The sequence below is a fragment of the Bos indicus x Bos taurus genome, chromosome 28 (assembly GCF_003369695.1).
Source record: "Bos indicus x Bos taurus breed Angus x Brahman F1 hybrid chromosome 28, Bos_hybrid_MaternalHap_v2.0, whole genome shotgun sequence".
In the NCBI taxonomy this organism is placed as follows: Eukaryota; Metazoa; Chordata; class Mammalia; order Artiodactyla; family Bovidae; genus Bos; species Bos indicus x Bos taurus.
In genome coordinates this window covers 28,836,735-28,861,303 of record NC_040103.1, presented here as the reverse complement: position 1 = coordinate 28,861,303, position 24,569 = coordinate 28,836,735, and the positions used below count along the sequence as shown (strand labels likewise).

General features: G+C 37.6%; 1 protein-coding gene and 1 non-coding gene across 2 annotated transcripts in view; one reads left to right on the top strand and one right to left on the bottom strand.

The window, feature by feature from the left end:
- The window catches only part of MCU (mitochondrial calcium uniporter), a 194,911-nt gene that overhangs the window by 18,068 nt on the left and 152,274 nt on the right, over positions 1 to 24,569 (bottom strand). Inside the window, exons 3-4 of the mRNA XM_027531095.1 lie at positions 11,249 to 11,419; positions 10,068 to 10,172 (exon numbers count right to left, since the gene is read on the bottom strand). Coding sequence (XP_027386896.1) covers positions 10,068 to 10,172; positions 11,249 to 11,419 — 276 coding nt within the window. The remainder of the gene's footprint in view (positions 1 to 10,067; positions 10,173 to 11,248; positions 11,420 to 24,569) is intronic.
- Positions 6,345 to 6,451, top strand: LOC113885628. Its single transcript, XR_003509280.1, has one exon. It is a non-coding gene; the product is annotated as a U6 spliceosomal RNA (small nuclear RNA).

Below are 24,569 nucleotides of genomic sequence, written 5' to 3'. Positions count from 1 at the left end.
CAACCCACTCCAGTGTTCTTGCCTGGAGAATCCCAGGGATGGGGGAGCCTGGTGGGCTGCCGTCTACGGGGTGGCACAGAGTCGGACATGACTGAAGTGACTTAGCAGCAGTTATTATATATTTACATATCTTATATATATATAAATATATAATATTAATATATATATATTAATTATATATTATAAAATATTAATATCAATATTAATATTTTCTTGCGAGCTCAGTCCTCTTTCAAAAAGATAATTGTTTAGGTAGGTATAAATTATCTATGGTTAACAAAATCCTCTCACACATATTACTCCATATTTATTCTCATAAATATAATCCATAATTTACAAGTGAGGAATTTGAGTTCTTCAATGGGCTTCCCTGGTGGATCAGTGGTAAAGAACCCGTCTGCCAATGCAGGAGACGTGGGTTCAATCCCTGGCTCAGGAAGATCCCTGGAGAAGGAAATGGCAACCCATTCCAGTATTTCTCCCTGGGAAATCCCATGGAGAGAGGAGCCTGGTGGGCTATAGTCTATGGGGTTGCAAAAGAGTTGGACACAACTTAGAGACTAAACAAAAACAGCAGAAACAATTTGAGTTCTAGAGAGATAAGATTAACAAACATTTTTGTATTAGGTACCAATAACCTCAGATATGCAGATGACACCACTCTTATGGCAGAAAGCGAAGAAGAACTATAGAGCCTCTTGATGAAAGTGAAAGAGGAGAGTGAAAATGTTGGCTCAAAGCTCAACATTCAGAAAACTAAGATCATGGTATCCGGTCCCATCACTTCATGGGAAATAGATGGGGAAACAGTGGAAACAGTGTCAGACTTTATTTTTCTGGGCTCCAAAATCACTGCAGATGGTGACTGCAGCCATGAAATTAAAAGACGCTTACTCCTTGGAAGGAAAGTTATGACCAACCTAGACAGCATATTGAAGAGCAGAGACATTACTTTGCCAACAAAGGTCCGTCTAGTCAAGGCTATGGTTTTTCCAGTGGTCATGTATGGATGTAACAGTTGGACTGTGAAGAAAGCTGAGCACCAAAGAATTGATGCTTTTGAACTGTGGTGTTGGAGAAGACCCTTGGACTGAAAGGAGATCTAACCAGTCCATCCTAAAGGAGATCAGTCCTGGGTGTTCATTGGAAGGATTGATGTTGAAGCTGAAACTCCAATACTTTGGCCACCTGATGCAAAGAGGTAACTCATTGGAAAAGACCCTGGTGCTGGGAAAGATTGAGGGCAGGAGGAGAAGGGGACGACAGAAGATGAGATGGTTGGATGGCATCACCGACTCAATGGACATGGGTTTGGGTGGATTCTGGGAGTTGGTGATGGACAGAGAGGCCTGGTGTGCTGCGGTTCATGGGGTCACAAAGAGTCGGACACGACTGAGCAACTGAACTGAACTGAACTGAGCTATTCAAAAATTCTATATTAGGTACTGAGCTATTCAAAATCACTGCAGATGGTGACAGCAGCCATGAAATTAAAAGATGCTTGCTCCCTGGAAGAGAAGCTATGACCAACTTAGACAGCATATTAAAAAGCAGAGACATTATTTTGCCAACAAAGGTCCATCTAGTCAAGGCTATGGTTTTTCCAGTAGTCATGTATGGATGTGAGAGCTGGACTATAAAGAAAGCTGAGCGCCAAAGAACTGATGCTTTTGAACTGTGGTATTGGAGAGTCTCTTGAGAGTCCCTTGCACTGCAAGGAGATCCAACCAGTCAATCCTAAAGGAAATCAGTCCTGACTATTCATTGGAAGGACTGATGTTGAAGTTGAAACTCCAATACTTTAGCCATCTGATGTGAAGAACTGACTCTTTGGAAAAGACCCTGATGCTGGGAAAGATTGAAGGCAGGAGGGGAAGGAGACGACAGAGGATGAGATGGTTGGACAGCATCACTGACTTGATGGACATGAGTTTGAGCAAGCTTCAAGAGTTGGTGATGGACAGGGAAACCTGATGTGTTACAGTCCATAGGGTCACAGAGAGTCGGACACAACTGTACGACTGAACCGAACTGAACTGAGTTATTCACTACAGAGGCACATGCTCAGTCACTTCAGTTACGTCCAATTCTTTGCAACACCATGGACTGTAGATGGGCAAGCTCCTCTGTTCATGGGATTTCCCAGGCAAGAATACTGGAGTGGTTGCCATTTCCTTCTCCAGGGAATCTTCCCAAACAAGGGATCAAGCCCACATCTTCTGCAGCTCCTTCATTGGCAAGCGGATTCTTTACCACTGAGCCACCTAGGAAGCCTCACTGTGGTGGGGAAAAATCAAATACAAGCTAGTTCCTTCCCTTAGTGAAACCTAATAATGATATTCACAAAATTGCAGAGCTAGCAAAAGATCTGACTGGTTGTCCAATGACTTTTATTTCATGCTCTTTCCTTTTCTATTTCCACTTTCAAATCATAATTACACTTAAAAGTGCTTAGCAATCCAGGGAGGGAGGAAGGGAGGAAAGAAGAAAGGAAGCAAGCATGCAAACTAAATAGACTCTCCATCTTCCTTTTCCTAATGAAGCACAAACGTTAATGATCAAATATGTGTGGTCAATCATAACCTGAAAATCTATTAAATCCAAAATCAGGCTTGGTATTTGTTTTATAAAAAAGTCAGTGTCTATTAAAATATCATTCACTGAAGACATATTTTAAAACTAATATTCATATTCTGAGTTCTGCTGTGTAGAAAATTTATTTTTTATTTCAATCTTTTCTTTCATGGCTTCTTCTGTATTTTATGGTATAGTCAGAAACATTTCTCAATCCAAGTTTGTTTCTCCATTGATTTTTTTTTTTTGCTACAATAAATTATAAAATAAGTAGTTAAGTGAATGGGTACATACATTTATACATTCATACAGTAGGTAGCAGCTATGAAAAAGAATAAGGAATTCTTTATGCTCTGGTATTTTAAGATTTTCAGAATACACTGTTAGGTAAGAAAAGCAATCTGGTGGTTTAATACCCTGACATTTAGTTTCACTGGAATGATGTTTCCCTAAATATCCCCAATTCCCCAAAATTCCCTGTATAGTTCTGAATTAGAGTTAGCCACAAGAGAGACTTAAGTGAGATTCTGGAAAGCAGGAGAGAAGCAGAAGCCCTGAAGAAGCTCTGAAGGTAGTAAGACAGATGCAGAGGTGCCTGGAGATGCCAGCGTGAGCCTGCTCTCCCTGGCTCTGCATCCGGTTCTTTATCCTCAGCGGCCACCTCTGAAGATTCACAGCAAATCACACCTTCAGTCAGGTGCACCTGCTAGAGCTGTGCTGTCCAAAACAGCAAGCGCTGGCCATGTGTGGCTGCTTGAATCAAAGTGAAATAGCATGTAAAATTCAGTTTCTCGGTCACACTAGCCACATTTCAAGTGCTCAGTAGGCACAGAGGGCTGATGGCTACCATACTAAACAGTGCAGAAATGTAACATTTTCATCATCACAGAAGTTCTATTTGATCACCCTGTCTCAGGGATTTCTCCACCAGCCCTTCTTTGCTAATTCTCCTTAACCTAAGAATTAAGGAGAATTTCCAGGTTCCCTGGCAAGCTTTGATTTGTCCACATTTGCCACCACTTCAAAATTAGTACCTTTTCTCTGATCTTCCAAGCTCCCCTTTACGGACTTACTTCTTTACTTTCATCTACAACTGTACAAAGTCTCATGCCTATAATAAATCTTTTATTCCACATCATTCAGAGCTCTGCTTCCCCAATTGAATCCTGACTGACATATGCAATATGTATGCTATGCTATTATTTGCATAAAAAGGGGAAAAATTATGCATTCACACTTGCTTATGAATGAACTATCTCTGACAGGAAACCTAAAAAACTAAGAAAAATGCTTGCTGGTAAGAGGAGAAAAGGGTGGCTGGTAAAACAGGAATGAGAAATTTTCTCCTATATATTCTTAGACTTTGGGATTTGAACATTGTGAATGTATTACCTATTCAAAACAAATAAGATTTTATGTGCTCCAACATACCTTCAAATGGCAATGAAAAGATTATAAAATGATAATTCATAGGAGATCAATCTTAGAGATTTCCAGTTCTAGACCTGGCTGAACAAAGAGCTGCTATCTTTCTGACCAGGTATCAGAGTAGCCCTGGCAAACTCAGGGGACTTAGCTTTATTTTGTTAAGATTTTCCTGACAGGGAGAATATGCTTCCATGATATTGTCATGGTAGAGGAAAACAACAACCTCAAACCCCTCAACCCTGAAAAATCTGCCCATATATTTGGAGATGAAATTATAGGAAGAGAGAAGATAAATCTGCTAATGGCTTAACTTCTGGATGATTTGAGTATGCTTCACTAAAAATTAATTAAGATGTTTATTAATGTTTCTGCACATGCCATCAATGCCAGGATAATTAAGGTACACAAAGATAGAGAAATGTGCAAAAATAATAGGTTAAACACTCTTTTCAGCTAGTATAATGGTTTGGAAAAGACTGGCTATTTGAGTCACTGGCATTTGGTTTGCCTGTTCAACTGTTTCTCTCAATTATTCACATTATTAGGACAGAAGCAAGGTCTCAAGTATCCTCTGGATGGATAAATGGGACAAAGGGCTCAATGGTGCCAATCAAAATGATCCTTCTCATTACAAACACTCTCAGACTCTTTGCAACCCCCATGGACTGCAGCCCACCAGGTGCCTAACTCCATGGGATTCTCCAGGCAAGAATACTAGAGTGGGTTGCCATTTCCTTTTCCAGGGGATCTTCTCAACCCAGGGATTGAACCCAGGTCTCCTGCATTGCAGGTGGATGCTTTATTGTCTGAGCTACTAGGGAAGCCCCAAGATCAAATTTAAAACCATCTAACTGCTACAATAACTACTTCTCTCATCCTGCAGAGGTCAGAGAGGAATCCAGCCATACATAGCTATGGTAACCAAGAGAATGCAATGGAACTTGCACCTAGCCTTGCTACTATGACCTGCCCCTTTGTTCCATTTCAGCTTTTTCCTGGCTCTTCCCTCCAATTTTGGTGTTAGGTACAAGAGCTGTTAGTACTTAGGTATTTATGTACTATGTAGTACTTGTGATCTAATAATTATATTAGGATCTAATACAATTTAAATCCTACATGAATAAGTTCTCTATCCTCAGTGCCTGGTGAAGTGTGTGAAGTTAAAGTTTATTGGTGTACAATGTTCATAGAGCATTTTTTAGTTCTAAAGTACTACCCAAACACAGGGAAAAGAAAAACAGGAGAAAAAAGTGAAAATTAAAGGAGGGTAAGGAATGAGTTCTGAAAGAGATGGGAATACCAGACCACCTGATCTGCCTGAGAAACCTGTATGCAGGTCAGGAAGCAACAGTTAGAACTGGACATGGAACAACAGACTGGTCCCAAATAGGAAAAGGAGTACGTCAAGGCTGTATATTGTCACCCTGCTTATTTAACTTATATGTAGAGTACATCATGAGAAACACTGGGCTGGAAGAAACACAAGCTGGAATCAAGATTTTTGGGAGAAATATCAATAACCTCAGATATGCAGATGATACCACTCTTATGGAAGAAAGTGAAGAGGAACTAAAAAGCCTCTTGATGGAACTGAAAGAGGAGAGTGAAAAAGTTGGCTTAAAGCTCAACATTCAGAAAACAAAGATCATGGCATCTGGTCCCATCACTTCATGGGACATAGATGGGGAAACAGTGGAAACAGTGTCAGACTTTATTTTTGGGACTCCAAAATCAGTGCAGATGGTGATCGCAGCCATGAAATTAAAAGACACTTACTCCTTGGAAGAAAAGTTATGACCAACCTAGATAGCATATTCAAAGGCAGAGACATTACTTTGCCAACACAGGTCCGTCTAGTCAAGGCTATGGTTTTTCCAGTGGTCATGTATGGATGTCAGAGTTGGACTGTGAAGAAAGCTGAGCACCAGAGAATTAATGCTTTTGAACTGTGGTGTTGGAGAAGACTCTTGAGAGTCCCTTGGACTGCAAGGAGATCCACCCAGTCCATTCTGAAGGAGATCAGTCCTGGGTGTTCTTTGGAAGGAATGATGCTAAAGCTGAAACTCCAGTACTTTGGCCACCTCATGCGAAGACTTGACTCATTGGAAAACACTCTGATGATGGGAGGGATTGGGGGCAGGAGGAGAAGGGGACAACAGAGGATGAGATGGGTGGATGGCATCACCGACTCGATAGAAGTGAGTTTGAGTGAACTCCGGGAGTTGGTGATGGACTTGGGAGGCCTGGCATGCTGCGTGATTCATGGGGATACAACTGAGCGACTGAACTGAACTGAAGGAATGAGTAGAAAAAACTGTGTCAAGACTTTAAAAACTATTCTGGTGCTCACTTTGGCAGCACATATAGTAAAACTGGAACGATACAGAGAAGATTAGCATGGCCCCTGTGCAAGGATGGCATACAAATTCATGAAACGTTTCACATTTTTCTGTATCAACCTAGAGGGATGGGATGGGGAGGGAGAAGGGAGGAAGGTTCAAGAGGGAGGGGACACGTACGCCTATGGCTGATTCATGCTGATGTCTGACAGAAAACAACAAAATTCTGTAAAGCAATTATCCTTCAATTAAAAAATTTATTAATTAAAAAAAGAAATAGGGAAAAAAACTATTCTGGGACAGTTTTCCTTCATTAACTATTTTAACTTTTATTAGATAAACTGTATTTGTCCATCTGCGCGGTGTATATACAGAACCCTAGTGTGCTCGTCTCCTAACACCCAAACCTAGCGCTGCCAGTTCACTTTCTCCATTTGTGAGTGAGAGCCGCTCAGTCGTGTCCAACTCTTTTCCACCCCATGGACTATACAGTCCATGGAGTTCCCCAGGCCAGAATACTGGAGTGGGTAGCCTTTCCCTTCTCTAGGGGATCTTCCCAACCCAGGGATCGAACCCAGGTCTCCCACATTGCAGGCGGATTCTTTACCAGCTGAGCCACAAGGGAAGCCCAACAATACCAGAGCGGGTAGCCTATCTTCCTGACCTAGGAATTAAACCGGGTCTCCTGCACTGCAGGTGGATTCTTTACCAACTGTGCTTTCACTAAAAACAGTTACAATGTTGAGACCAATAGGCTTACTCTTCTGGATGAACAGCCTCCCTCTCAATACAGAAATTCAACTGTTTTCTTACTGAATGCAACTGGAAAAGAATAGTAACTTGGATGCCCGCATTATCTCCCTCAGACAGGGAGAGGAAGATAATGTAATGGAAACACTACCTTGTGTGTGTGTACTGAGTCGCTGAATCACGTCTGACTCTCCGCGACCCTATGGACTGTAAGTAACACACCAGGTTCCTCTGTCCATGGGATTCGCCAGGCACAAATACTGGAGTGGGTTGCCATGCCTCCTCCAGGGTATCTTTCTGACCCAGGGATCAAACCTGCGTCTCCTGCATTGGCAGGCAGATTCTTTACCACTGAACGACATGGGGAGCCCTAAAACTTACATTTTTTCAAAAGAAAAAAAAACTTAGTTTTACTATGTTTTAAAAGTTAAGGGGAAAAGTGTTTATAAACTTAAAGGAGTATTATTTAAGCTTCTGTGAAAAATGGTATATAATGACTGAATCTCTCATTGGCTAAGAAAGCAGAGCTGAAAGAGCTTTGATGTCTAGATTTAAATATTAAAATTATCTTTTTAAGTTCTATAATAATGCTGCTAATGAGCTTACCAAATTTCACATTTCAATTTACAATTATCCCATGAATTAGAGACTTCTGACCCTTGCAAATTTCACATCTGTCTTCTAGCGAAGGTGGACAGATATTCTACAGCTCTGAGGTACAGATAAGTCAAAGAGTTATATATAGCTACCACGTTGATTACCAAAGAATCAAATATAATTTCTCCCCTGTTCGGTTTCTACCTTTATTTTCTTTATTCAACTTGAGAATAGTCTTATTAAAAAAACTAAAACATATTCATTTCTATTTAAAAAACATAGTATTAGGACAAGATGGTTGGAAATATTCATTGATTTAAATACCTCTAGTTTTTGAAAACATAACAGATAGAAGCTTGTATCATTACTTTCATGATTGTTATACCTTACATAAGACTACATTAGTCAACTTTTAATATTTTAGTGAGATTCTATTTCCTTTGGACATATACCCCAGAGTGGGATGCTGAATCATGTGGCAGTTCCATGTTGGTAAAAGTTCCATGCTGGTAAAAATTAATTTTATAATTATAAGATGAATAAGTTCTGGGGATCTAATGTACAGCATAATGACTATGGTTAAAACTGCAACGTATACTTGAAAGTGGCTAAGAAAGTAGACATCAAGTATTCTCATCAAAAAGAAATGGTAACTGTGAAATAGCTCCTCTAGGCCCTCCTGCGCCCGCGCAGCCACGGCTCCTTGGACATGGGGTTGCTCCTCCCAGCTGCCGCCCCTGGCCTCATGAAATGATGGAGGTATTAACTAATCTTACTGTGATAATCATTTCTCAACACCTAAGTGTATCAAATTATCACACTGTATATCTTAAACGTACATAATATTATGTGTCAATTATATATCAATAAACCTATGGAAAAAATACAAAAACTAAGTAAAATAAGGCCTGTACTTCTGCTATTTTAGAGAACTTTCTAGTTCAAGAATCAGAGAATAAAGAAGAAAAACATATTAGCATAGCTAATATATATAGCTAACAATTCTTGGTTTACACGTTTAGTTATTCTAACTTAACTATTAAAGGATACTTTAACTCACTTAATTCACTCAATATAGAATGATTACCTAAGTCAACAAGTATGTAAAAATCACAGGATCTTCCCTCTGAGCACTTGAAAAAGGATTACGAAGGATTCAGAGAAGACAGTGATCACTTCTGGTTGGCTGGGAGTCAGAGAAAGAATAGGATCATGAAAGTCTTCATGGAAGAGCTGACATTGATGATTTTGACATGAGGAAATGGTAAAAAAGGAAAAAGGCATCTCAGGAAAGGTGAGCAAACACTAACACGGCAAAGAATGAGGACATATATAGTTCAGGAAAGCAGAAAGGAGCACACAGTGGAGGGAAAGTAGCATCATTGAAAAGGAAAAGAGAAAAAATTTAAAGGTAGAGGCAAGCCAGATTTTGAGGAAGGCATTCAATACTTAGGCTTTTACCTTTTCTACGTTAGGGACAATTCACAAAAGAAGAATGGAGGGGACTTCCCTAGCGGACCAGTGGTTAGGAATCTGTGATTCCCCTGTAGGGGGCACAGGTTTGATTCCTCGTCATGGGACTAGAATTCTGTGCAGCAAAAAAACAAAACAAAACAAAAAGCAGAATGGAAAAAAACAAATGTCTTAGGAAGCTGATGGATGCGGTGGTGGTAATAAGAGGGGAATTAACAACATCAGCAAGCGACTATCAAGGCAAAGAGAGAAAAATGACCAAAAAGACACACTTCAAAGTGCTATTTCAGAGGGTTAGTTAATACCATCAGTACTGTGCAGAGTCACATTGGAGAGCAGGGTGAAAAGAAAAATCAGTAATACTGATTATCTTTACTTAAATTTTTGATGTTTTATCAGGAATTTTTTGCATTAACTTTGGTTTTTAACAGTAGTTCTTTAAAATATTTGATTACTGAGTTTCTTGGCGTGTTCTTAGAATCTGCACCTAAGACAAACATCCTAACTTTTTCACACAAAAGCATATACATGTCAGAAATTCCCAAGAACAATTATTGTACAATAATTGACTTTCAGAATGCTAACCCCTAGCCATCAAAAAAAGTGGGGTTAATTCCTGTTACATACATTTAAGAGGACAGGGAGTTCCATAATTTGTTTACAAAAGGTTCCTCAAATAACATTAAAGTAATGTTACTTTTAGCTTGAATGGAGGGAAGGAGTTTAAGTTATGTAGAACACTTCTGGTTTCTGTTTTAGTCAGTATACTAGCCAAGTGCTACCTATATGTAAAACTTAGAGTATTCTTTGAATACTGTCTGTTTCTCAAGTTTATCCAGGGAAAAACAAAGTTCTTTCCAAAAGCCCTTCTCATGTTTCTCTGACCTTATCAAGGTTACTTTTTACCTCTCTTTGGTGGTCGTACATGATACGTTAAGTCATTAATGACCAGCTTAAAGTCGTCAAGGAGGAGGAGGTCTATTCCTGTTGAGGCAGCAACTCGAACGCCATCTGTGAAAAATTTAAATGTGAAAAATTTAATTTGTCATATGTCCATAATTATTCAAGAGTGGTCAGGAAAGAAAGCAATCCTCAAAATAGATTTTAAAATTATGTCTTTTAAATTTCAGTTAGCTTTTTGCCTTATCCCCAAACTCTATGCGAAATAAAGCTCATACTACCTGAGGCTTTTTGTTTTCGTGGCCTCAAGTCTGTGAAGATTTAACAACGTACTTTTCTGGCAGAACTTTATGAACAAATGAAATAATTACATAGGTGTCATCTGGAAACCTAGGGTCACTGGGAGAGCTGCATGGATGTCTATTTGTCTATGATGGAAATTGGTTGTTAAAAAACCAACATCTTCTAGTATATGGAACTTTGCAGTACAGTTACTGATTAGTTGCCAATAATTCAGTAGGGGCAGAGGCTAGGGTGAGCAAAGTACACCAAGTTCATCTATTAATTATGAGTTGAGAATTAAGCATATTTAAACTACAGGGACTTACTGTACTAGGCTTTTATGTTTTCTGTACATTTAAAATTTTTCAAAGTGAAAGTGGTAAAAATGTAAGGCACTTAAAAAATAAATAAATGAAATGGATGTCATGTCAAGTGGGAATTTTAGTGCCTTATTTTCTGTTACTTTCAAATCCCATGTCTTTATTTTATAAACGTTTATGTGAAAGACATAAAAAGATCTAAAAAGAAGTCCTAATATTTCATATCTTCAGAGATAATGGCTCAACTACTGGATAAGTTTATTCTATGCCTAAGGTAATGACAAAAGGTCTCAAAAGTATAAAATGTGACCGATGGCGCATTTTTGCCCATGGCATTATATGTGAGGTGCTTTTGAATTAGATCCCTGTGTATTAATATATACCCTTACTAAAACTGAACAATCATATTCTAAAAACTGGGAGAGAAATCACTGTCTCTCCTGACATTTGCTAAGCAAAAAATTCTGTCCCGAAGTTAAAAGCATGTGATTCATTTGCAGCGTGTGTGTGTGTGTGTGTGTGCATAGAATCAGTTTAGAGGGGGAACAAGGGGTGGGTGGAAATGAATAATGAAGGTGACTATACCTGGTGAATAGATTGCAACTCTGTCAATGCCCCGGTCCTCTTCTTGTAGTTGTCGTAAAAACACACCAACAGAGTCTGAGATAGGTTTGAGTGTGAACTGACAGCGTTCACGCCGGGATGGTAGCCTCACAGATATCACAGGTAACCCATTTTGATACACCACTGTCACATCTGAATGAAAAAGACCCATAATCATATGATAATCAGATTTCATTAAAAGTTAAAGTGATATTATTAATCTTCTTAAATGGGGGTTTACTACTATTAGTGTGGTTTAAAATGTTTCCAAAGGTTCAAGAATATGCCCTTTAGCTTTAATTGAAGATTATTCTGGGAATTGGCTTATGGAAGATTATATCTATCACATAAATCACTTTTCAGAACAAATAAAATATGCAGAGGATTATCTTTCAAGTGGGTCAAGAGGAGGCTTTCCCAGAAACTTGAGGTAAAGTTCTTGGTATTGGTGAATACAAACCCTGATTCCATTTACTAAAATTTTATTAAGTAGCCAGAGATTGCAGGGCCAAATTCTATATCCTGTAGGAGATGGCTCTTGGGAGCCAGAGCTTTCAAGGATTCGTGGGGGAATAACATGTGAAAGTATACCAATAAGTAAGACTTACTCAAGGACAGCAATTCATATTTATAGTACATATAATATTACATCCAAAGTGCTTGATAAATAAGCATTCTCTTATACAATGTGGACATACTATGATACAATAAAAAACAATTTCTTTTAAGTTCTCTTGAACATTTTCCTGAGGTTAGCAAGAAGTCAAAGCTCAACATTTTGGGACTTACTAACAGAAAGTTATTAAGGGAAACATTAACATAAGCTACACAACTGACAGGATTTTCTACAACACTTTGGCACAGAATTCCTTATTTTCTTGTTTTATTCCTTAATTCTTAATTTATAGAACCTTAGTCTCTAAAACAAGTGTCAGAATAACTCTTTCAAATCATTTTCAAATGAATTTTCAAATAACTTTTGAACAAGAATTTTTTACACAAGCAACCAAGCATTTAAAGGTGGTAGGTAATTTAGCATTAGCCTGTAAAAGGAAAACAGGGTATGGAGTCAAATCTGGCATGGAATCCTGACTTTAACTTTGGACATATTATATAACTTCTGTGAGCCTCACCTTTTCATGTATCAAATGGATTTAATCCCTAACTGAGACAGTTGTTGTGAGGAATAAATAAACCATTTATAACATACTGCTTTTAGATGAGTGGTTTATTAGCTTTTAAAAAAAATAATTAAAAGATACATTCTATAAAGTTTGTAAGGATTCATACTCCTTAAAACTGAAGAGAAGAAATTACATAGAACAGTGTTCTGAATTTTCTAAATGCATTAAACTTTCATAATTGTAGTCATTTACATCTTTTTTCCTCACCCGGTCTAGTAAATGACAACGCCTATAATGAACACAGAAGCCTCACACTACAGTGTTCATGACTTAAATAACGCTTATTGAAACACAGTTTATCAATAACAAAATACATTCTTATTTGAAATGAGTATTTGATGAATTCTGATGTAACAGGATAAAGAACATTTCTATTAGCCCCCCAATTCTCTTGACCTCATTCCAGTTAACCCCGGGCAACTACTGATTGGATTTTTGTCACCATGGATTACGTTTAGTGTTTAGACTTCTGTACTGCTGGAACAGCACAGCATGTGCTCTTCTGTACCTGGGTGACTTTGAGATTCATCCATGTTGTCACATGCACTGGTACTGATTTGTTTTTACTGCTGAGCAGCATCTAACTATACATGGACACACTGTAATTTTGTTCATCCATTTACCATGACTGACATGTCGATTGTTTCCAGGTTTTGACTACTATGAATAAGCTCTTTATGATTATTTTCTTAGAAGTCTCTGAGTAGACATTTGTTTTTGTGGTATACCTTTTCTCATCCTTTTACTTTTAACCTACCCATGTCTTTATATTTTAAGTGGGTTTCCTGCAGTCTTGCTATTTTATCCAATCTGACAATCTGTCTTTTAAAGTATGTATATCTTTTGCATTTAATAAATTATAAATATGGTTATGTATAAGTCTGCCCTCTTGCTACTTTTCTTGACTCAATTCTTTCTTTTACTTTCCATCTATTCTTGCCCTCTTTTAGATTAACTGAGTATTTTTATGATTACATTTAATCTCTACTATGGGCTTCCCTGGTGTCTCAGCGGTAAATAATCTGCCTGCCAATGCAGGAGACCCAGGTTAGATCCCTGGGTTGGGAAGATACCGTGGAAAAGGAAATGGCAACCTACTCCAGTATTCTTGCTTGGGAAATCCCTTGGACAGAGGAGCCTGCTGGATTACAGTCCATGGGATTACAAAGGAGTTGGACATAACTTAGCAACTAAACAACAATACCAACAACAAACTGGCTTATTAACTGTACCTCTTCATGGTTTTGGGTTACTCTACAGCAAGTAATGGCAGTGTTTTTCTATAAAGGGTAGATATCAAATACTTTAGGTTTTTGGCAGTCATAAAATCTCTGTTGCAACCTAAGACTCTGCATTGCGGTACAAAAGCAGTCCCAGGCACTATGAAAACAAATACGCATGGCCGTGTTGCAACAAACTGTATTTACAAAATTAAGGAGTGTACTGGACTTGGCCTATTGGGTCTGCAGAACCCACCTCAAGGGTTTGCAATATACATCTTTAATTATCACAGTTAACCTTCAGGTCATATTATACCACTTTAGATATAGTGTAAGAACCTTACAACAATATGCTTCCATTTCCCCTGCATTGTGCTACTGTTCTACATTTTATTTCTATATGTTACAAACCACAAACTATTTTTACTTTGACAATGAATTATATTTTAAAAATTTCAAAATGAGAAAAATGTCTTTTACATTTATGTGCATATTTACCCTCTGGTGTTCCTCTTTTTTTTTTTTTTTTTGGTATAATCCACATTTCCATTTGGTATCATTTTCCTTTTGTCTCATGAGATTCCTTACACATTTCTTGTTGGGCAGATATGTTGGCAATAAATTCTCTCAGTTTTGGTTAAGTCCAAAAAAGTCTTTATTTCATTTTCATCTTTGAAAGACAATTCTGCTGTCTAAAAATCTAGTTTTTTTTCCCTTCCAGTACCCTAAAGAACTTCTAGTTTGTACAGTATGTTATACATTTGTGTACATTCTTATCTTTGTTCCTTTGTATACAGTATGTCTTTTTCCCTCTGGCTGCTTTTAATATTTTATCTTTATCATTGGTTTTCAGCAATCTGATTACAATGTTCTTTTCTATGGTTTTCTTTATGATTGTGCTGTTTGGGAATTGTTAAATTTCTTAGGTCTGTGGGCTCATCATTTTCATCAAATTTATAAAAACTCTGGCCATTATTCAAATATTTTTCATGTCTCCCACACCTCTCCTTCTGGATTCCAATTACACTCATATCATACCATGTGGTACTGTCACACAGGGCACTGAAGCTCTTTTCATATATTTCAGTTTTCTCAGATTCATTTTGGATGGTTTTAATTGCTATGTTCTTCAATGTCACTGATCTTTTCCTCTGTAGTAGTTAATCTGCTATTAATTCCATCCATACTGGTTTTCATTTCATATATATTTTCATCTCTAGAAGTTCCATTTGTTTATTGTTCTATTTTCTATTGTATTATGCTTATGTTTTTTCTTTTCTTTCCATGAATATAAGAATCATATTTATAATAACTATTTTAAAATCTTTATCTGTTAATTCCATCATTCCTAGGTCTGGTTCTATTGACTAATTCCTGCCCCCACCCACAACCCTGCAGCTTCATCATATGCCTAATAGTTCTTGACTGGAGATTAGACATTGTGACTTTTACATTGCTGAATGCTGGATTTTGTTGTATAGTTACTGCATATTAGCTTGATCCTCTAGAGTCTTTTAAGACAAATCTAGAGAATCCTTGGCCCCCCTTCCAAGCTATGCTTTTTCTGGGAGTCTCTACTGAATGTTCCTGTAGTCAGAGATGCCTCGCCTCTCTAGCTGGAGAGAAGTCAAACGATTTCTGGCCCTGAGTGAGCACTAAGAGTTATTCATTTCAAAGCTTCTGCTGCTGCTAAGTCGCTTCAGTCATGTCCGATTCTGTGCAACCCCACAGACGGCAGCCCACCAGGCTCCCCTGTCCACAGGATTCTCTAGGCAAAAAACTGGAGTGGGTTGCCACTTTGTTCTCCTTTACAGCTTCTGGTAATTGCTATCTCCTGGGAAGTTGTTATAGCCTGGCTTTGTGGCTTAGAATTTAACCAAAGCCTCAGGCTGTGAGCTGAAGCAATGTAAGATTAATTTCATTTGCTTCTCTTTCCTCAGATCAAAGTCCTGTCTAGCCTATTGTCCAGTGTTAAAAACAGTATTTTCATGTGTTTTTATCTGGTGTTCTAACTGTTGACAGCAGGATAGCAATTCCCACAGCAGTTAATGCTTTGTGGATACATGATTTGAATTTTTACATAAAAAATAAAAAGCAGAGTCATAAATCTCTATTTATTCTTTCCAAAGGACAGTCTGAGTTTTCTAAGGAAAATGAGGCCAAAATAGTAATATAAAGTTAATACATAGTATGTACCATCTAAAGTTTTCAATATCTAAAACAACTTGAAATTTTTGTCATTTTCTTTCTCATTTTTAAAAGAATCCTTAGCCATCCATTGCTTCTTTAAAGTCAGAGCCAGTAATGTTAGGGGAAGCACACTGATTGAAAACGCCCACCCTGGCCAGGCACCACAGTAATTATCTGCATGAGTGTTTTACGACAGGAGGTTCTGGTAAGGAACAGGGAACTAATAAGCCTCCACCAACCAGAAGAGTTCGGGAAAGGTCAAAAGGAGACACCACCTGTCCGACCACCTCCCAGAATCCTTCTCTCTGGCATCCATCTTGGCTGAACAAGGTGTGTACCACCAGGAAGGCCTATGAGTCAGAATGATTGGCTAAAGACAACCCGGAAACTAATCCCATCACCGTAAAACCGGAGACTGCAAACCATGTGACAGAGCAGTTCTCCTGGGTTCCCTTACCCTACTGCTCTCCTCTGGGTGCCCCTTCCCAATAAAATCTCTTGCTTTGTCAGCACATGTGTCTCCTCGGACAATTCATTTCCGAGTGTTGGACAAGAGCCCAGTTTCGGGCCCTGGAAAGGGTCCCCCTTCCTGCAACAGTAACATAAATATCCATATTTGTTCTATAAGCAGTAATGATGACGGGGGGTCATAAAATTAGGTGACTAACTTGTCTACCTGGTGTTCCCCCTCACCACCATCCAGTCTTCTTTCTACATGTGAAAATATTCAACCACAGATTTCAAGAAGTAGTCAGAGTTGAATTAAAATAAAAGATAAGAATCTGTGAATCTTAAACACATAAACTATGGGCGATTTCACTAATATATCAGTTTCATGGGTAAGTGCTTAGGGATTACTGTTTCAAAATAACTGAGACAAAGTAAACAGGCAAAATTAAGGTTTTTATCACTCAGTTTAACTTTTTTAAGATTATGAAATTGTTAAAAGGAGTTAAATATGAAAGCTTTGAAAAACTTGGCAAAGATAGCACATTTCAGAACTAACAAATCTTTAATATAATACGGCTTTCGAAATAAATCCCCAGGTCTCATTCTTTCCCACACACTCAATTGTAATGCAAATACTAGATTTCTTGTTTTGCAACCAAAGAATAACAATTACCAAAGTTCCTCAAGTTTAATAATATACAAAATGGCTGTAGGTTGTAGTGAAGTCACAATGGGAGTTTACAAGCTAATGACAGCTGTCAGCTACTATTCTCTAGAGTCAAATATTCTTTTCAAATGCAAATTGCATCAAGTAGCTTTTTGGTTGGTTAAAAAAAAATCTTTTGCTCTGATTTCCATTTCAATAAATAAGAAATAATCTAAAGTATGTTCTGGAGCAGTGTACTTCAAAGAAACCTAGAAGTTATGGGGCATCCAATATAAATACTGAGAGACAGAATATGACAACTGAAGTAGGAATAAAAATTAAAAGGCAAGGAATTTTCCAGAGTAAAAAGAGAACTGCAAGGACAACAGACATCGGGGTAAAGAAGTAATATATTAAATAAATTTTAAAAAAATGCTTGGGAGAATTATAGAAAAAGTCCTATAGTAAAAATGCTTGTTATTTAACCAATTGTTAAAATTCATAGGAGGAAAATTAATCGGTGTTAAAAATAATTATCAAAATCTCCTCTAAAATATATAATTTTATGAACACTGTGACTGAACACAAGTTTGTGTGCCTGATGGACAGAGAGGTCAAACAAACTGAAATGTCAAAGTCTGATACAGAGAAAGGTTTATTGCAGGGTCAATCAAGGAAAATGGGTGGCTCAAAAATCCCAAACTCCCCAACAGTTTAGGGGGAGAAGTTTTTTGTTTTTTTTCTTTTTTTTAATACTATTAATTTATTTTTAACTGAAGGATAATTGCTTTACAGAATTTTGTTGTTTTCTGTCAAACCTCAATATGAATCAGCCATAGGTATATATATGTCCCCTCCCTCTTGAACCTCCCTCCCATCTCCCTCCCATCCCACCCCTCTAGGTTGATACAGAGCCCCTGTTTGAGTTCCCTGAGACATACAGCAAATTCTCACTGGCTCTCTATTTTACATATGGTAATGTAAGTTTCCATGTTACTCTCTCCATACATCTCACCCTCTCCTCCCCTCCCCCCATGTCCTTAAATCTGTTCTCTATGCTTGTTTCTCTACTGCTGCCCTGCAATTAAATTCTTTGGTACCATCTTTCTAGATTCCATATATATGCGTTAGTATATCTTTCTCTTTCTGACTTAGCTTTACTCTGTATAATAGGCTCTAGGTTCATCCACCTCATCAGAACTGACTCAAATGCATTCGTTTTATGGCTGAGTAATATTCCATTGTGTATATGTACCACAACTTCTTTATCCATTCATCTGTCAATGGACAGCTAGGTTGCTTCCAGGTTGTAGCTATTATAAATAGTGCTGCAATGAACACTGGGGTACATGTGTCTTCAATTTTGACTTACTCAGGGTATATGCCTAGGAGTGGGATTACTGGGTCATATGGTGGTTTTGTTCCTAGTTTTTTAAGGAATCTGGGGGAGAAGTTTTTATAGGCAAAGTTCGGGGTGAGGGCTGCAGGGTTTCTGACTTTCTTTTGATTGGTTGATGGTGAGGTAACTGGGTGCCCCAGGAATCATGTCCTCAGTCTGAAGTTACCATCTTTCACCTGGGTGAGGGCTTCAGTTCCTGCAGAAGAGCTCAAAAATATTATATGGATATACATTTAATTCATATTATATGTATATACTGCCCCAAGGCTGCCCTATTGTTTCTTGATTGCTCCTCCCTTGTTTCTGCATTCCCTCTGCTCCCTGATTAGCAATTGTTTGAATCAGCCCTTTGGAACCTAGAAGGCTGAATGAAGCCTATTTTCTATAAACAAGAAATGGGGACCCAGAAAGGATTTGTACACAGGAGACCCACAGGGTCTTGCTTGGTTTCAATAAAACTGTATACCTCTTAAAGATTTATTATGAAAAAGGAAAAGGTATAATAAGGAAGCACATTTAGGGTGTTCTCTGCAGAGATACTTAGAACTGAACTTTATATGATAGATGATTCCAGTGGCTTATGACTTTGCTATCATCTGTTTCTTTTCTTTCTCTTTTTCTCTACTATTCTGCATTAAGAATATGAAATACAATAATATAATTTTAGTGCTGGAAGGGTTAAAAGAAATCATACAGAAAATAAGGGCCGTTCTTCTATGCTGCTGTTGCTTAGTCATGAAGTCGTGTCCAACTTTTTTGCAACCCCATTTCCTTTACCATGGAAAATGGTGCCATTTCCTTCACCAGGGGATCTTCCTGTCCAGGGATCAAACCTGTGTCTCCTGCATTGGCAGGCAGATTCACCACTGAGCTAGGTGGAAAGCCTGCCCTTCTTCTATAGCTAAGAACAATAAAGTGCAACAAGGTTAGATGATATTCCTAAGGTCCATCCATGTTGTCCCAAATGGCAAGATGTCATTCTTTTTTATGGAATATGCTATTGTACATATATTCCACTTCTTTATCCTTTCATCTATCTGTGGACATGTAGGTTACTCTGGTATCTTGGTTATTGTAAATAATGCTACAGTTAACATAAGGGTGCATATATCTTCTCAAATTAGTGTTTTTATTTTCTTCAAAAAAAATTCCTGGAAGTAGGATTGCTTAATCATATTATAGTAGTTCTATTTTTAATTTTTTTGAGGAACCTCCATACTGGTTTCCATAGTTGCTATGCCAATTTACATTCCCACCTTTTCTTCACATTCTCTGCAACACTGTTATTTCCTTTTCGGTAACAGCCATTCTGACAGGTATAAGTGATATCTCCTTGTAGTGTGATTTGCATTTTCCTGATGATCAATGATACTGAGCATCTTTTCATATGTCCATTGGCTATCTATGTCTTCTTTGGGGAAACATCTATTTAGGTCTTTTGCCCAATTTTTAACCAGGTTGTTTGTTTCTTTGATGTTGAGTCGTATGAGTTCTTCATATAATTTGGATATTAACCTCTTATCAGATAAATCATCTGCAAATATCTTCTCCTACTCAATAGGGTGCCTTTTCATTTGGTTGATAGTTGCCTTTGTTGTGCAAAAGCTTTTTAGTTTGAAGTGGTCCCACTGTTTATTTTGCTTTTGTTTACCTTCTCTGAGGATATGTATCCAAAAAATATTGGTAAGACCTATGTCAAAAGTGTACTGCCAATGTTTTCTTTTGGTTATTTGGGGTCTTTTATGTGTCCATATGAAGTTTAGAATTACTTGTTCTAGTTCTGTTAAAAAAAAAAAAAAAGTGCCACTGGTATTTTGATAGGGATTGCACTGAATTTGTAGATTACCTTGGGGAGTATGATCATTTTAACAAGATTAATTCTTCCAATCCATGAGCATGGTATATCTTTCCATTTGTTCATGTCATCTTGAATTTATCAAAGTCTTATAGTTTTCTAAGTATTTACCTCCTTGGTTAGATTTATTTTTAGGTACTTTATTATTTTTGATGCAATTATACATGAGATTATTTTCTTAATTTCTCTTCTTGATAGTTCATTGTTAGTTTATAGAAACACAATAGTGTTTGCCTTTTTTTTTTTTTTGGCTGCACTATGTGACTCCTGGAATCTTAGTTCCCCACCAGGGATCAAACCCACCCCTACCCCCACTGCAGTGGAAGTGCAGGGTCCTGACCATTAAGCTGCTAAGGAATTTCTAGATATTAATTTAATACCCTGAAACTTTACTGAATTCATTTATTAGTTCTTTTTAAAAAGTTATTTGTTTTTGGCTGTGCTGTACTCAGGTTTTCTCTAGTTGTGTCCAGTGAGGGCTACTTCTCATTGTGGTGGCTTCTCTTGCTGTGGGGCACAGGCTCTAGAGTCTGAGGGCTTCAGAAGTTGTGCTTCCTGGGTTCTAGAGAGCTGGCAGCACAGGGGTTGCAGCACAGGGGTTTAGTTGCCCCATGGCATGTGGAGTCTTCCCAGACCAGAGATCAAAGCTGTGTCCCCTGCACTGGCAGGCGGACTCTCAACCACTGGAACACCTGGGAAGTCTAGAATCATAAATTTAGTAGTTTGATAAATCCAGCTGTTGGGTCCTTCCAAGTGGCAATATAAATTAACTTAGTGAAATCAACTATATATTTCACTGTGAACCTAAGGTGAATTAGTGTTTGTACAACTGAACCTCTCTCTGTAGAACTATGTAAAAATCAGTTATGTGAAGTTAGTACAAGGCTTAAGTGATAAAATTTGTGAAAACAGAATTATAAACCTTTTTTTAAATATATGGTATTATTGGTTTTGGGCTTCCCTGGTGGCTCAGAAGGTAAAGAATCTGCCTGCAATGCTGGAGACCCAGATTTGAACCCTGGATCAGGAAAATCCCCTGGAGAAGGAAATGGCAACCCTCTCTAGTATTCTTGCCTGGAAAACCCCATGGAGAGAGAAGCCTGATGGGCTACAGTCCATGGGGTCACAGAGTCAGACATGGCCGAGCACCTGACACACATAATTGGTCTTATGTTAAATATGTCAATTACAAATTGGCACTTGCCAAGAGGCCTGGCATGCTGCAGTCCATGGGGCTGCAAAAGAGTCAGACATGACTTAGCAATGACTGAAGAACAATAACAACGACAACAAAGAGCATCGATAGTAACGAACAACAACAAGGGCTTTTGCCACCAGTCTCTGCTGAGTTTGAAGCCTATGAGGCTGCAGCTGTTGACCTTCAACACTCGCTGAGGGAGTTCAGGGTGGAGTGAGGCTCTCTGCGCCAGAGAATCTGGTGGAACAGGGCTTTAGAGATATTTTCAGGAACTGATTTCATCATTCCAATCCACGCATCTCTTCATATCTAGAAAAGCACTAAATCATTAAAGGACGATATCTGCTCCTTGTGATTAGTAGAATCTTTTTTTTTTTAATATTTATTTTTTTAAATTTAAATTTATTTATTTTAATTAGAGGCTAATTACTTTACAATATTGTATTGGTTTTGCCATATATCAACATGAATCCACCTCCCTCCCCATACCATCCCTCTGGGTCATCCCAGTACACCAGCCCCAAGCATCCTGTATCCTGCATCAAACCTGGACTGGCGATTCGTTTCTTACATGATATCATTTTGACTCAAATAAAACTTAATTTGCAACTCTCAAGTTGTGCATCTTTTTTTGTCTACAAATAGTAGAACAACCTATATAACTTTTGTTGAATCTGGTTCTTTTAAAATCTGTTTATGAAGATAATTAAACTCTCATAGATGTTAAAAGCATTTGAGCTAAATAAAAGGTCATCCACATCCTTCATCTATTCATTCTGAGAATTAAATATTTTATATTGTTTTGTAAAAATAAAATCCTGTCTTAATGTAGTGCCCTAACATTTTTTTCTTTTTTAAGAATAATTCTTTTCATGATGCTGCTTTGAAAGTAACTTCATTAATCCTTGACTTTTGGCCCACTTTAATTTCTGGACGGTGTAAAGTGGAATACAATCCTAAAGTACAGAGAGTAAAGTGCAGTAGAAGAACGATAGATGTTGGAATCTCAGACTTGAAAACAATTCCTGAAAATCTCAAATTCTACCACTGGAGACACCTTGAATGTATGGGCACATTACTGAATATACCCTTACCTCATTCACCTTTAATACAGAGATTCTAATAACTCACAAGGAGGCTGAGAAGATTCAATGAGGATATAGAAAAATGCTTTCCTTGGTAGTTTTACTTGCTTTTTCTAAAATCTACAGTCTTAAAAAACTGAAGTCTAAAGTCATACAAATTTCCATGAGAAAATTTCCAGTCAAGGCTTTAACCCCCAAGAGAACAAAAATCACTTGTTCCACCGAGGGCAACAAGGAGAAAAAGAGCATAAATTATATAAACCAATTCCTGTTCCTAGGTATTTCTGGATAACAGACCTCCTTGATAACCTGAAGAAGGTATGGATTCATTCCCCCCTTAGACCTATTTCCTGAAAAAATTCAAACAATTCATACATAAAAATTTTAGATACAATACATTTGTTGCATTGAAAAAGTATTTCCTTCATATTAACTGTTATGGACTGAATTGTGATCTCCCAAAATTTGTACTTTTGAAACTCTAATTCCCCATGTGCCTATCTGGAGATAGGGTCACTCAGAGGTAATTAAGGTTAAAGGAAAAGATAAAAGTAATCTGATAATCTGTTGTGCTAATCTGATAGCACAACAGCTATATATGAAGAGTAAGAGCTTCCCCCACACCGTCACTATGTGGAAACACAGTGAGAAGGTGCCAGCTAGGAACAGAGTTCTGATCAGATCTTAACCACGCTGACACCCTGCTAGCCTCCAAAACTGTGAGAAAATAAATTTTTGTTGTTTAAATTACTCAGTCTACAGTATTTTGTTATGGGAGACTACTAGTGAGCAGACTAGTACACTGCCATATTTTTAAAATAAATGTTAACAAAAATTGAAGCATTTTTCCTCATTTTAAACAAATAACAGTCATTCTGTTTTTTTAAAGAAATAAAAACTTACAAATTAAAACAGAAAATAAACTTTAATTCTATATAAAAGGACATTTCAATTATAAGACTGGTATTGTTTGGCTTGAATAGAAAGTCACATAATGGCTTGGTTTTGGAACATGCTAACTTGAATATTACCTTTGATATCTAAAAAGGTTGTGCCTTTCTGTTTTGATGAAAAGAAGCTATAAAAACTCAGAGACTCTGGGAAAGGTATGTGGTAGCACAGCTCTCATAGTTCACTTTGCCAGATGATGCTTGGCTAAGCATGTGTAAGGAACCTAAGGTTGCTTCAAAGACTCTTAGAATTGAATTTATATCACTTTCTGTTTTGATGCAGTATCAATAATGAAACGACTGGAAATCCAAGTTCCAATTTTAAGGTTTCTGAGTGGAAGTAATCTTCAAGAGCTCTAAGTTTTTTCTAATTTTTACAGAGAAACTGACAAACCTTTCCATTCATGACTAGCCTAGAGAGAAACTTTCTCCAGCAGCTGAAAAATTCACAAGGTTGTCTACTTCCTTCTAGTTCAGAGCTACAGCTTGGTTAAAAGGGTTCATGAGTTTTCTACCAAGTCCAAAATAATGACTGTAAGGTCTTGAACTGGAAGATTATGCTCATTCATAAAGGCCCAAATACCCCCCAAGTTAATCAAGACATAACTAAAAACACTCCCTTGTAATAAACTTTCTCTTCTCTTAAAACGCAAAACTCCTATCCAAAGTTTAATCTAGCAAAGGAGAATTTACATTTTTATTCTTTTTCTCACAAATTATTGTTCTCATAATACTAACTACTTCTGTGGTAGCAGGCAAGGCCTCTTTTAGGGATGGTGGAAGTCTTCAATGCCAATGAAAAAACAAATGCATTATTGCAATGGATAGAGCTCCTTTCTTCTCTGAGGTCATAAAAGCATACATGTTGCTAAGTTTGGAAGATGTGCCATCTGTTCACAGAGTACAAAGATCTTTCTTAGAGGAAAAAAAAAAATCCTGGTAGTTATTTTGGAAAAGAAATTTAACACTATTTCAAAGATGGTGATAGCCATTAACGTTAACTGCTTTTCTAATTTCCATAAGAGACCACATATAAGGGATTTTTCTTTGTATCAACATGTATATTAACAGACAAAAATTGGAAAGTAACTCCTTAAAACAGTATCAGTAGTTTAACCAAGTCACA